Genomic DNA, 13,431 nt, shown 5'->3' with positions numbered 1-13,431 from the left:
GTGACGCAAACAAGCAAGACAGCAGGGTAAGCATCAGACTCCCTACTTGGTACATTTTCATTCCACCCTTCCTGCAAGGCCCCTGGGGGTAGCATACAGTAGCCTCCCCTCCTCATTATATCCTCACAACAACCCTGTGAGGTAGATTGAGCTGAATCTGTATGACTGACCAGAAATCGTCCAGTGAGCTGCATGACAGTGTGGAGATTTGAATCCGGGTCTCCCAGAGTCTCAGTAACCAGCGCTCTGCCCACACTGACTCCAGGTCACCATCCATTAAGCAGTTATTGTTGTGAAAAAAGAAATATTCAGTCCCGCATTAGAGCTGGCTGGGGTTGCCAGGTCTCTTTTTGCCACCGGTGTTAGGTTTTTGGAGCAGAGCCAGATGAGGGTGGGGTTTGGGGAGGGTCATAGAGTCCAATTGCAAAAGTGGCAAAAGTGTACTTGCTACACTATGTGATGTACTTTGCTGACATATGATTGTAACAGTTTATACTTACCCTGTGTGGGAAGGAATTATGAATGTGTAACAGCACTCTTGCTTTGAAGGACTGAAGAAGGATTTCCACTGCTGTGGATCTGAAACGGCCATATCCATTGATGATTGTCTCTATATGGACTTTATACACAAGGATTACAATGTTATCACTCATTTGGTACTTGGTTGAGACCTTTGGAATTTTTTCTATTTTGTGCGGATTGTACATATTGTATATGTGTTTTGTATATGTCACGTATATGGTCTGTGCTTCACCTCAGTAGCTTATAAAAACTTGCACTGTGTATACATAGTATCCTGTACTGTTTTCCTAACCTCTTGGTACTAGTACAGAGGTGCCGTTTTTCTCCCCACTACCTGGAGCTTGGCAACCCTATAGCAGGAGTTGTGATAACTTATACACGCTCAGAGAGAAACCTTTCCTGCTTGTTCATTGTCTCCAGGGGATAAGTCCTAGCCAGTGTTCAGAGTCACTCTTCAAAAATTAAGCACTGCTGTGTGTGTGTGTCTGTGGGTAGGGGGTTGTGTCTTAGCCTGATGTCCACCTCTCCTTGATGGCAGGCAGAATTCAACTGGTGTAGCTACCTTTAGCTTCAAGATGTGGTGAAGCAAAAACCTACATGTGCATACTTCCTTTCTGCTCTGCCACAGAAAAAGGCAACGGGAGTATCCTCAGTCTCTTCCTCTGTTGTGGACATGGTTCCCTTTTCTGCCCTTTTCGCAGGAAAGGCTGGAAAAGGGTTAAATCCACAGAGCCTTAACGGCTAGAAGCCTATCAACAGGAGCTCCCTTAGCACCCCAATAGTTATCTCCATTTCCAGAAGATTGTGTTTGCCATAATTTTAGTGGCTGAACCTTATTTCCAAGAGCAACATCATGCAAGTTTTCACGAGCAGGCCACTTCAGGCAAGGAGAAGGGGTTCCTGGGTATGGGGTGATGGTGGTTGAGGGGTGTGACCCCAAGACCTCCTGAGGACCCATGTTTCTTAGACCCCTCCTGCATCCCCAAGGCTCATAGCAGAAATTGTCTCATAGCAGAAATTGTCCCTATGTGCAATTCAGTCTCTCCTGGCAACACGCCCCTAATCAAGGCTGCTGATGATCATGGCTCCAGGAGGCCCGTCCACGCCCAGGTCTGCGTTTGTAGCACAATCCCTTGGCATTTCTTTCCATGTAGGACATCCAGTGTCTCTCTCAACACAAGGAGTGTCCAGAAACCTGATAATATTTTAAAAGTATTTTATAAAGGTAGTTTTGTTTAATATAATAGAAATATGGAAGATAGTATCTTAACAAGAAAATCAAACAAAACCTTAGAATCTAAGGTTTTGTTTGATTTTCTTGTTAAGATACTATCTTCCATATTTCTATTATATTAAACAAAACTACCTTTATAAAATACTTTTAAAATATTATCAGGTTTCTGGACACTCCTTGTGTTGAGAGAGACACTGGATGTCCTACATGGAATGTTAAGAGATTAAACTGAGATAACAGGCATATTTCCACCCAGTGTATATACTCCTTGTGTATAATTGAATAGTAGATATAATATTATTGAAGCATTATTGTAATCCCTTATTTCCCCCTTCCCCTTTGTTTTTTCTCTTATTCTCTTGAAAATAAAAAAATATAAATTAAAAAAAAATTCTGGCAACCTTAAACACCTGTTCAAGCATAGGACTCTGCCTGCTGCATCTCTGCATGTCACCCCCGACCTTGCCTTCTTCCTTCTGATCAGCTGATTTTGTGGCTGGCTCCTCTTCCTGAGGAAGTCATTTTGTTGCCACGCCCACCATGCCAGGTCAGAATACCAAATGTGCCCGCAGGCTCAAAACAGTTGGGAACCCTTAATTTAAAACATTTCAATGCTGCCTTTCAATACAAATAGGGTTCCCAAGACAGCAAACATCAAAACATTAAAACAATTCGGCATTAAAACATCAACACATTAAGAACAGCACTGAATATCTATCAGTGATAAAATTAATATAACTTCTTATTTAAGCATGAAAGGCAGCTAGAAATCTCCCATTTTATGCTATATTTACCTGACTGAGAATAAAAAAGGCATCTGTGTAATAACTCTGAAAAGCCTTGCTTCAGTCTCAGCATTTAGATGGTTTCTCTGTTTTGGGAACACCTCAATAAGATGTTTTCCCCCTAATATGAATCCTTTGATGTTTAGTGAGGTTGCCCCTCTTAGAGAAACTCTTCCCACATTCCAAGCATGTATATGGCTTCTGTCCTGTGTGAATCCTCTTATGATCATGAAGGCTTGACTTAACAGGAGAGCTCTTGCTAGTCTGAGCATTTGTATGTTTTCTCCCCAGTGTGAATGTGTCGGTGTGAAGTAAGGCCCTGCTTGTGAGTGAAACTCTTCCCACATTCCAAGCATTTATACGGTTTCTCTCCTGTATGAATCCTCCTGTTTATGAAGGCTTGATTTATCAGAAAAGCTCTTGCTACAATCTGGTAAAAAAGAAAACACTTCTGTATTAATGACAACAGCTAAATCAAAAGAAAGTACAGGATGCCAAGCATAACATAACCACACTTCAAATGCATTAATACACAAGACAATTCCAATCTTGTGTACAATATTGCAACTAGAACTCCTGCAAATGAGAAATACATACAGTACAGTCCATATCCAGAAATGGAAATTCTCAAAGCAAAGTTTATCTTGAATATTCCAAACAACGATGCTCAGTTCCAATTCCAATTTCTTACATTTTTCAGTGTGCTGTGTAACACAAGTTTCTATTATAGTCTCTCATGTACTATAGGGTAGGACAATTTCCCATTCCCATCTTCAAGTTATTTCCAAGGTTGAATAACTAATTGGAATTGGAACTGAGCATCGCTGTTTGGAATATTCAAGATACACTTTGCTTTGAGAATTTCCATTTATGTACTTTATATGGACTGTATTGTATGTATTCTTCATTTGGAGGAATTCTAGTTGCAATCTTGTACCCAAGATTGGAATTGGGTCTTGGGTATTAATACAGTTAAAGTGTGGTTATGATATGCTTGTCATCCTGTACTTTCTTTTGATCTAGCTCTTGCTACAGTCTGAGCATTTGCATGGCTTATCCCTAGTGTGAATGTGTTGATGTAAACTAAGCAAGGTGGTCTCTCAGTCTGAAGCTCTTCCCACATTCTGGACACTGATATGGTTACTCGTTTCTGTGAAGCAAGAGATGTGATGCCAGGTATATGCTCTGGCTGAAGCTTTTCCCACACGCCATGCATTTATACAGCTTCTCCCCATGTGAATCCTTACATGCGTAGTGAGGTTGCCACTGCAAGTGAAGCTCTTCCCACATTTCAAGCATTCATATGACTTCTCCTCTGTGTGAATCCACTGATGTAGTTAGGTACTGATTAGCTGAGAAGTTCTTCCCACATTCCAAGTATTTATATGGCTTCTCTCCTGTGTGAATTTTTTGGTGTAAATTAAGGTGGTGCATCTGGCTGAAGCTCTTCCCACACTTCAGACATGTATATGGCTTGTCTCCTGTGTGCATCTTTTGATGTTTAGTGAAGTCACAACTGTGAGAGAAGCTCTTTCCACACTCCAAGCACTTATATCAGTGGTTCCCATACTTTTCGGGCCATCGCCCCCTTGGTTCCACAAACTCAACCCCAGGACCCCCCTACCCTATCCTATAAAAAACACTATTCAAAACAGGGGTTTGCATGACTCACTAAAGATTGTAACAGCAAAATATTAAAACAGTAACAATTAATTGCACATCTATTCAAAATCAAATTAAAACTTTTTAGTTGAAATTTATTCAATGAAACCGATGAACTTGATGCAGTGGTACCAGCTCTTCAAAGTCTGGAAGAAAATTCTGAGAGCTTCCACCAAATTCGCCAGCATGGTGCCATAGCTTGATCTATTGTAAATTAGTGAACACAGTTGAAGGGGACCACCTGTAGCGCCCCCTGCTGCCCTCTTGCCTTTTAGTGCCCCCCTAGGTAATCCCACCGCCCCCCAGGGGGTGGTACTGCCCACTTTGGGAACCACTGATTTATGCTTCTCCCCAGTGTGAATGCGTTGATGTGAAGTAAGGTGGGGCTTCTGGCTGAAGCTCTTCCCATACTCCAAGCATTTATATGGCTTCTCCCCAGTGTGAATTCTCTGGTGTAAAGTAAGGTGGTTCTTCCGGCAGAAGCTCTTCCCACACTCCAAGCATTTATATGGCTTCTCCCCAGTGTGAATGCGTCGATGTGAAGTAAGGCGGGGCTTCTGGCTGAATCACTTCCGACACTCCAAGCATTTATATGGCTTCTCCCCTGTGTGAATTTTCTGGTGTAAAGTAAGGCTGTCCTTCCGACTGAAGGTCTTCTCACACTCCAAGCATTTATATGGCTTCTCCCGTGTGAATTTTCTGGTGCAAAGTAAGGTTGGCCTTCCGACTGAAATTCTTCCCACACTCCAAGCATTTATGTGTCTTCTCCCGTGTGAATTTTCTGGTGTAAAGTAAGGCTGTAATTCTGACTGAAGTTCTTCCCACGCTCCAAGCATTTATATGGCCTTCCAACTGAAATTCTTCCCACACTCCAAGAATTTTTATGGCTTCTCCCCTGTGTGAATTTTCTGGTGTAAAGTAAGGCTGTACTTCCAACTGAAGTTCTTCCCACACTCCAAGCATTTATATGGCTTCTCCCCGGTATGAATTATGGTTATGATTGTCTATGTGTGAATTTTCTGATGTAAAGTAAGGCTGTTCTTCCACCTGAAGCTCTTCCCACACTCCAAGCATTTATATGGCTTTTCCCCTGTGTGAATTTTCTGGTGTAAAGTAAGGTGGTGCTTTTGGCAGAAGCTCTTCCCACACTCCAGGCATGTATATGGCTTCTCCCCTGTGTGAATTTTCTGGTGTAAAGTAAGGCTGTTCTTCCACCTGAAGCTCTTCCAACACTCCAAGCATTTATATAGCTTTTCCCCTGTGTGAATTTTCTGGTGTAAAGTAAGGTGGTGCTTTTGGCAGAAGCTCTTCCCACACTCCAGGCATGTATATGGCTTCTCCCCTGTGTGAATTTTCTGGTGTAAAGTAAAGTGGTGCTTCTGGTAGAAGCTCTTCCCGCACTCCATATATGTATATGGCTTCTCTCCTGTGTGTATCCTTTGATGTTTAGTGAGGTCGTCACCTTGAGAGAAGCTCTTCTCACACTCCAAGCATTTATGTGACTTCTCCCCTGTGTGAAGTTTCTGGTGTAAAGTAAGGCTGCCCTTCCAGCAGAAGCTCTTCCCACACTCCAGACATGTATATGGCTTCTCTCCTGTGTGTATCCTTTGATGTTTAGTGAGGTCGCCACCGTGAGAGAAGCTCTTCCCACACTCCAAGCATTTATATGGCTTCTCCCCAGTGTGAATGCGTTGATGTGAAGTAAGGTTGCTCTTCCAACTGAAAGTCTTCCCACACTCCAAGCATTTATGTGGCTTCTCCCCTGTGTGAAGTTTCTGGTGTACAGTAAGGCTGTCCTTCCGGCAGAAGCTCTTCCCACACTCCAGACATGTATATGGCTTCTCTCCTGTGTGTATCCTTTGATGTTTAGTGAGGTCGCCACCTTGAGAGAAGCTCTTCTCACACTCCAAGCATTTATGTAGCTTCTCCCCTGTGTGAAGTTTCTGGTGTATAGTAAGGCTGTCCTTCCGGCAGAAGCATTTCCCGCACTCCAGACATGTATATGGCTTCTCTCCTGTGTGTATCCTTTGATGTTTAGTGAGGTCGCCACCTTGAGAGAAGCTTTCCTCACACTCCAAGCATTTATATGGCTTCTCCCGTGTGAATGCGTTGATGTGAAGTAAGGTTGCTCTTCCAACTGAAGCTCTTCCCAGACTCCAAGCATTTATGTGGCTTTTCACCTGTGTGAACCCTTTGCTTGTAATCATCAGTTAGGCGGTTATTCTGAAAGAAGCTCTTTCCACACTCCAAGCACTTATATCAGTGGTTCCCATACTTTTCGGGCCATCGCCCCCTTGGTTCCACAAACTCAACCCCAGGACCCCCCTACCCTATCCTATAAAAAAACCCTATTCAAAACAGGGGTTTGCATGACTCACTAAAGATTGTAACAGCAAAATATTAAAACAGTAACAATTAATTGCACATCTATTCAAAATCAAATTAAAACTTTTTAGTTGAAATTTATTCAATGAAACCGATGAACTTGATGCAGTGGTACCAGCTCTTCAAAGTCTGGAAGAAAATTCTGAGAGCTTCCACCAAATTCGCCAGCATAGTGCCATAGCTTGATCTATTGTAAATTAGTGAACACAGTTGAAGGGGACCACCTGTAGCGCCCCCTGCTGCCCTATTGCCTTTTAGTGCCCCCCTAGGTAATCCCACCGCCCCCCAGGGGGTGGTACTGCCCACTTTGGGAACCACTGATTTATGCTTCTCCCCAGTGTGAATGCGTTGATGTGAAGTAAGGTGGGGCTTCTGGCTGAAGCTCTTCCCATACTCCAAGCATTTATATGGCTTCTCCCCAGTGTGAATTCTCTGGTGTAAAGTAAGGTGGTTCTTCCGGCAGAAGCTCTTCCCACACTCCAAGCATTTATATGGCTTCTCCCCAGTGTGAATGCGTCGATGTGAAGTAAGGCGGGGCTTCTGGCTGAATCACTTCCGACACTCCAAGCATTTATATGGCTTCTCCCCTGTGTGAATTTTCTGGTGTAAAGTAAGGCTGTCCTTCCGACTGAAGGTCTTCTCACACTCCAAGCATTTATATGGCTTCTCCCGTGTGAATTTTCTGGTGCAAAGTAAGGTTGGCCTTCCGACTGAAATTCTTCCCACACTCCAAGCATTTATGTGTCTTCTCCCGTGTGAATTTTCTGGTGTAAAGTAAGGCTGTAATTCTGACTGAAGTTCTTCCCACGCTCCAAGCATTTATATGGCCTTCCAACTGAAATTCTTCCCACACTCCAAGAATTTTTATGGCTTCTCCCCTGTGTGAATTTTCTGGTGTAAAGTAAGGCTGTACTTCCGACTGAAGTTCTTCCCACACTCCAAGCATTTATATGGCTTCTCCCCGGTATGAATTATGGTTATGATTGTCTATGTGTGAATTTTCTGATGTAAAGTAAGGCTGTTCTTCCACCTGAAGCTCTTCCCACACTCCAAGCATTTATATGGCTTTTCCCCTGTGTGAATTTTCTGGTGTAAAGTAAGGTGGTGCTTTTGGCAGAAGCTCTTCCCACACTCCAGGCATGTATATGGCTTCTCCCCTGTGTGAATTTTCTGGTGTAAAGTAAGGCTGTTCTTCCACCTGAAGCTCTTCCAACACTCCAAGCATTATATAGCTTTTCCCCTGTGTGAATTTTCTGGTGTAAAGTAAGGTGGTGCTTTTGGCAGAAGCTCTTCCCACACTCCAGGCATGTATATGGCTTCTCCCCTGTGTGAATTTTCTGGTGTAAAGTAAAGTGGTGCTTCTGGTAGAAGCTCTTCCCGGACTCCAGATATGTATATGGCTTCTCTCCTGTGTGTATCCTTTGATGTTTAGTGAGGTCGTCACCTTGAGAGAAGCTCTTCTCACACTCCAAGCATTTATGTGGCTTCTCCCCTGTGTGAAGTTTCTGGTGTAAAGTAAGGCTGCCCTTCCAGCAGAAGCTCTTCCCGCACTCCAGACATGTATATGGCTTCTCTCCTGTGTGTAACTTTTGATGTTTAGTGAGGTTGCCAATTTGAGAGAAGCTCTTCTCACACTCCAAACATTTATGTGGCTTCTCCCCTGTGTGAAGTTTCTGGTGTAAAGTAAGGCTGCCCTTCCAGCAGAAGCTCTTCCCACACTCCAGACATGTATATGGCTTCTCTCCTGTGTGTATCCTTTGATGTTTAGTGAGGTCGCCACCGTGAGAGAAGCTCTTCCCACACTCCAAGCATTTATATGGCTTCTCCCCAGTGTGAATGCGTTGATGTGAAGTAAGGTTGCTCTTCCAACTGAAAGTCTTCCCACACTCCAAGCATTTATGTGGCTTCTCCCCTGTGTGAAGTTTCTGGTGTACAGTAAGGCTGTCCTTCCGGCAGAAGCTCTTCCCACACTCCAGACATGTATATGGCTTCTCTCCTGTGTGTATCCTTTGATGTTTAGTGAGGTCGCCACCTTGAGAGAAGCTCTTCTCACACTCCAAGCATTTATGTAGCTTCTCCCCTGTGTGAAGTTTCTGGTGTATAGTAAGGCTGTCCTTCCGGCAGAAGCATTTCCCGCACTCCAGACATGTATATGGCTTCTCTCCTGTGTGTATCCTTTGATGTTTAGTGAGGTTGCCACCTTGAGAGAAGCTTTCCTCACACTCCAAGCATTTATATGGCTTCTCCCGTGTGAATGCGTTGATGTGAAGTAAGGTTGCTCTTCCAACTGAAGCTCTTCCCACACTCCAAGCATTTATGTGGCTTTTCACCTGTGTGAACCCTTTGCTTGTAATCATCAGTTAGGCGGTTATTCTGAAAGAAGCTCTTTCCACACTCCAAGCAGCCACATGTTTTTTTCCCTGTATGGATCTTCTGTTCCATCTTAATGCTGGAGATGCAGCTGACCCTTTTCCCTTTCATGGGGCACTTATTCCTTCCCTGTTCTTTTTGTATTTTCCTTTGGGCTGGGATCTCATTGATTTTTCTGCCCTGACAGGCAACCAACTCCTTCCTCTGCTTCTGTTCTCCTTCCCTTTTTCTTTTCAGCTGCCTCTGAGGTCTGTCTCCATCCAAAGGTTCTACCCCCAGATCCTCATCTCTTTCTAAAGACACCCCTCCTGGTTTCCCCTGTCGCTCAGTCTCTGGTGTCTCTCCTGCTGGAACAGAGAAAGTGAAATCAAATAAGAGTTGCTGGAAACAAAGACCTCTTAGCACAGCCTGTCATTACCAAGTAGTACTTTTCCCAATGGGAATTAGAAGCTGGGGAAAGCCTCTGTAATATGTATCTACAGGCAAGGGAAAAGGACAGAGAGAGGAAGTGGGGGACAGAAGGGACTGGAAGGGAAGACGAAAGAACAACTGCTTCTCTGCAGTGCTCTTGCTCCAAGGACTCCATGGCAGCTCAACGCTGGTGCCTTCGTGCTCCTAGTTTAAGGAGATTTTCGTCCCTTGGGACATGGAAGGAGGTCAGCATGGCTCAGTGGTATAGCATCTGCTTGGCATGCAGAAGGTCCCAGGTTCAATCCCCAGCATCTCCAGTTAAAGGGACTAGGCAAGTAGGTAATGCGAAAGATCTCTGCCTGAGACCATGGAGAGCCACTGCCAGTCTGAGTAGACGATACTGACTTTGATGGGCAAGGGTTGTGTTTCAGTATAAGGCAGCGTCATGTGTTTATGTGTTTCTGCCTCTATAGGAGGCATACATTTGCAAATGCAAGTATTTATTTTGAGAGAGTCTATGCCACCACCCCAGGAAACCTCCCCAAGGCAGCTTATAAAATGAAACATAACAAAAAGATAGAACATCTTAAAACCAGCCCTCAAAAACACAGCTAGAGCATCAAACCATCAAAACATGCAGCAATTGAAAATGGATTTTAAACATTCTACTGGCTAAAAGTAGATTGGAATACAATGATTTGAAAATTTAATTAAAAGCCTGGCTAAAGAAAACATAAAGGAAAGTAGCGTAGGCACTGGGAGAGCTTCAAGTGGAAGGGCCCCCCACAGGCAAGTTGCCACCCCTGAATAAGGCCTGTCTTTGGCCATCACCCGCCCCAACTCGTAAGGCAGGTCAGGCCTTGTGAGGAGGATCTTAGCTGGTGGGCTGGATAGGAAGGGTAAGGAGGCAGTTTTTTCAAGGAACCTTACCCCAAACCATTTAGGGCCTTATAGGTAAGAACCTGCATTATGAATAGCGCCCAGAATGGGCACTCATGTCAGTTCTTTCAGCAGCATCCCTGTATCCTGACCCTGGCAGTAGCCTGCCTGCTGAATTTAGAACCAACTGAAGTCTCTGGACCGTTTTCAAAGGCATTCCCTGAAAATGAATACTCCAATGAGCACCACCAAATCTACATCATGTATCTGATTGCTGGGATGGGTGCGCATGGGTGCGCATAGGATAGGTAACGGCCTGCTGGGAGCACTGATTAAATCACCCTAGGGTTACACAATCAGGATTAGGTAGCCTTATTGTGTAGCCAGGCACACCTTTGTGCCAGGGGAAAAGTTCAGTGGTCAACCAGTGTCCTGCCAAGACTTGACACAAAAGATGTATCCGAAAACTCTCTGAGAAGCATCCATTTTGTGTGGACAAATGTCTTGCTCTCATGCCAGTTTTGGGGCCCCATGCCTTTGTAGGGGTCTCTTAGCAGGCATAGGGATCCGACTGCTTACAGGGAGCGCCCTGGCAGAGTGAACAATACAAACTAATTTATTAACCAAAAAGTTTTTATAGTTAAGAAAACAAGAGAACTGTTATAACAGTGGAACAGTGACATCATCACCATGGGCTCAGAGGGGATTGTACAGGTGGGTCAACACCGGGAGGGGGGGGAGAGCTACAGAGGGAACTGAGAGCCGGTTGACCGCCCCACCCCAAGCCCAACCTTGAGTTGTGAGGGGAGTAACTGAGCAACAATCAGTTTGCTGAGAAGGCCCAGGTATTATACAAGCCAGGAAAAAGAGGAAGAGGAAAGCTACCTACTTTATCTCAGGTATGGGGAGGGGAACCAAATCTGTTTTTCCCTTCCCTTAATAAACACAAGTGATGGGGGTTCAAGCCTGTCTGGAAAGCTTGCCTTTGGGAGTTGGACTACGGACTAGAGGGCTATAAGGGAAAGGGACTCTGTACATGCCCGGGGCAGCCTTCTTTCACCAGCCTGCAATTCTCCACACCAATGTGCTGATGTTTCATATGTAATCATATGGAACATATGGAGTCATATGTAATCTGGGAAAATCAGAGGGGTGCCACCTTGGAACAATATTCCAAGTGGTACAGAGTCAGAAAAGCATGCCTAACCAGACTTCTCTGGGGTCCAATTTGCTTAAAATACAAAGAAAAGCCCCTGTGTACTGGATCAAACAGAGGATCTCCCTCCCCCACTCCCATTACAGCTTCAAATCTGCTGCATTTTTGCTGGAGTTTTTTGGCTTTGATTCTTAACCAGTATAAATTGATTTGGCCTCCCAGAAACAGAGTGTGTACACAACTGACAGCCAGTGTAGCTTAGCAGTCAGTGTGTTGGACTAGGATTCAAGTTCGAATCCACATTCTGCCACGGGAACTCACTGGGTGACTCTGGGCCTGTCACCAGCATGGTTATATATATCCACTAGCTCTTTATGATGGGAGAATTTCCTACAGGAAAAGGCAAAGGTCTGAAAAAGCTATGGAAAGGAAGGGACAAGATGAACAGACACGCAATGGTCGTGTTCAACATTTGGAGGGTACTGTTATTATTGAAACCCATCCGATGACTGATTTTAAAATTTCCAAAGATCTCAATGGTATTTTATTGACCCTTTTGATGGAGTTGTTACTTTGGGCCATATACCAGCCAAAACTGGGATTGCTGAAAATGTTAAGAAAGGAAATATCAAAAGACAAGACTATTCACAGACCGACTAAACTGAGCAAGCTACGTTCATTTGAGAGAAGGGAGACAAAAGGCTCCTGTCTTTGCCAATCACTGGAAACCTCTCTTTGGTTTTTGGGAACAGAAACATTTTGGGATATATAGAAATAAAAAGTCAATAACAGGAGGTGACATAAAGCGTTGATTGGACTGGATTATCAGGGACAAATAGGTCCAGTTCTGCCAGGGAAACAGAGAGAAAAGCCTTAGTATTTCCTCAGGAACGCAGACAAGCTTAGGGTTCAGAGGGCCTCATTTGCTGGCCCGTGCCTCCCCACAAAACATGTTTTTGGTTGTAGAAAAGCAACAGCTCGAGGAAGAGGATTCCAACCTAGCCTTCCTGAGAGTTTCTTTTCTGTGCTGAGGAAACTCTTGGTTTGGAAGGACACCCTATCACCCGAGGCCCTGCCCACAGCCTGCAGCGCTACACCTCTGGCGCAGGTTTCTCACCCCGGGGCAGGCTGAGGACTGGGGATGGGGGTGCCAAGTCTGGGTTGGCAAATCCCTGGGGGTTTGAGGGTGGAGCCAGAGGAGGGACCTCAATGGAGTTCAGCTGTAGCTGTGGGACATCCCCAGGCGTCACCTGCAAGTTGGCAACCGTACCTGGGGGCCCAGCAGAGATGGGAGAGAGCTGAAGAGGAGATGACGAAAGAGACTGCCTGCACTGATCAGGGAGGGAAAGTATCGAAATGGGGGGGATGTTTGGGAGATTCAGGTAAGTCAATGTATACTGTCCATAATACGTCCTGACATCTTTCCATCGCGGCTCTTGCCTGTGACATCTGCTTTCCGGTTACCTATAAGTACAAAAGAAGTCTATTATGGACAATATACATTCACTTACCTGATTTACAGGATACCCGTATTTTCTATTGAACTTAGTATTTTGCTGGATTCCTACTGAAATTTTGTATGTGTCTCTTATTGTATTTCATTTGTATAGATGTTCACTTTTTTGCGCAAATTCTCACCTTCATAAATTACTTACCTTATCTCTAGCACCTTGTGAGCGCTGTCTGGATCTTTGCCATTCTCCGTACAGCACTGAGCCTTCATTTTCTCCAGGCTCACCTAGAGACGGGCAACCCTAAGAGGTGACCCCGCCAGCCGAGAAGCAGGGATGGGGGGAAGAGGAGGAGGAGGAGGGAGAGGCAGCCTGCAATGATCAGGAAGGGGAAGAACCGAGAAAGGGAACTACTGTTTGTACTCGGGGGCCATTTCTGCTCGCTCCTTTTTCGGGGGCGTTATGCCTTCCGACTTCTCTCCTGAGCCCGGCCGCTTCTGGCGGGCTGATCACGGGCAACTGGACGGTGGCAAAAGAAACCAAGGAGCCACCCGGTGTGGGACGATTCCCGCCCCC

General features: G+C 44.9%; 2 protein-coding genes across 2 annotated transcripts in view; both read right to left on the bottom strand.

Annotated features, from left to right (window-relative positions):
• LOC130493862 (zinc finger protein 501-like) overlaps positions 1-6,490 on the bottom strand; it is a 28,551-nt gene extending 22,061 nt beyond the window's left edge. The window contains exons 1-2 of the mRNA XM_056867464.1: positions 6,479-6,490; positions 5,605-6,293 (exon numbers count right to left, since the gene is read on the bottom strand). Of these exons, the coding sequence (XP_056723442.1) occupies positions 5,605-6,293; positions 6,479-6,490 (701 nt within the window). The remainder of the gene's footprint in view (positions 1-5,604; positions 6,294-6,478) is intronic.
• A 180-nt stretch (positions 6,491-6,670) lies between these two features.
• Positions 6,671-13,127, bottom strand: LOC130493853 (zinc finger protein 501-like). The gene is made up of 4 exons (XM_056867451.1): positions 13,060-13,127; positions 9,377-9,434; positions 8,033-8,828; positions 6,671-6,717 (listed from the first exon to the last, which is right to left on the bottom strand). The coding sequence occupies exons 1-4, from the start codon at positions 13,125-13,127 to the stop codon at positions 6,671-6,673; spliced, it is 969 nt and encodes a 322-aa protein (XP_056723429.1).
• Positions 13,128-13,431: the final 304 nt, after the last annotated feature.

This window comes from Euleptes europaea, chromosome 1 (assembly GCF_029931775.1).
Source record: "Euleptes europaea isolate rEulEur1 chromosome 1, rEulEur1.hap1, whole genome shotgun sequence".
NCBI classification, from domain to species: Eukaryota; Metazoa; Chordata; class Lepidosauria; order Squamata; family Sphaerodactylidae; genus Euleptes; species Euleptes europaea.
The sequence above is the reverse complement of the archived record's forward strand: the minus strand, read 5'-3'. Positions and strand labels throughout refer to the sequence as shown.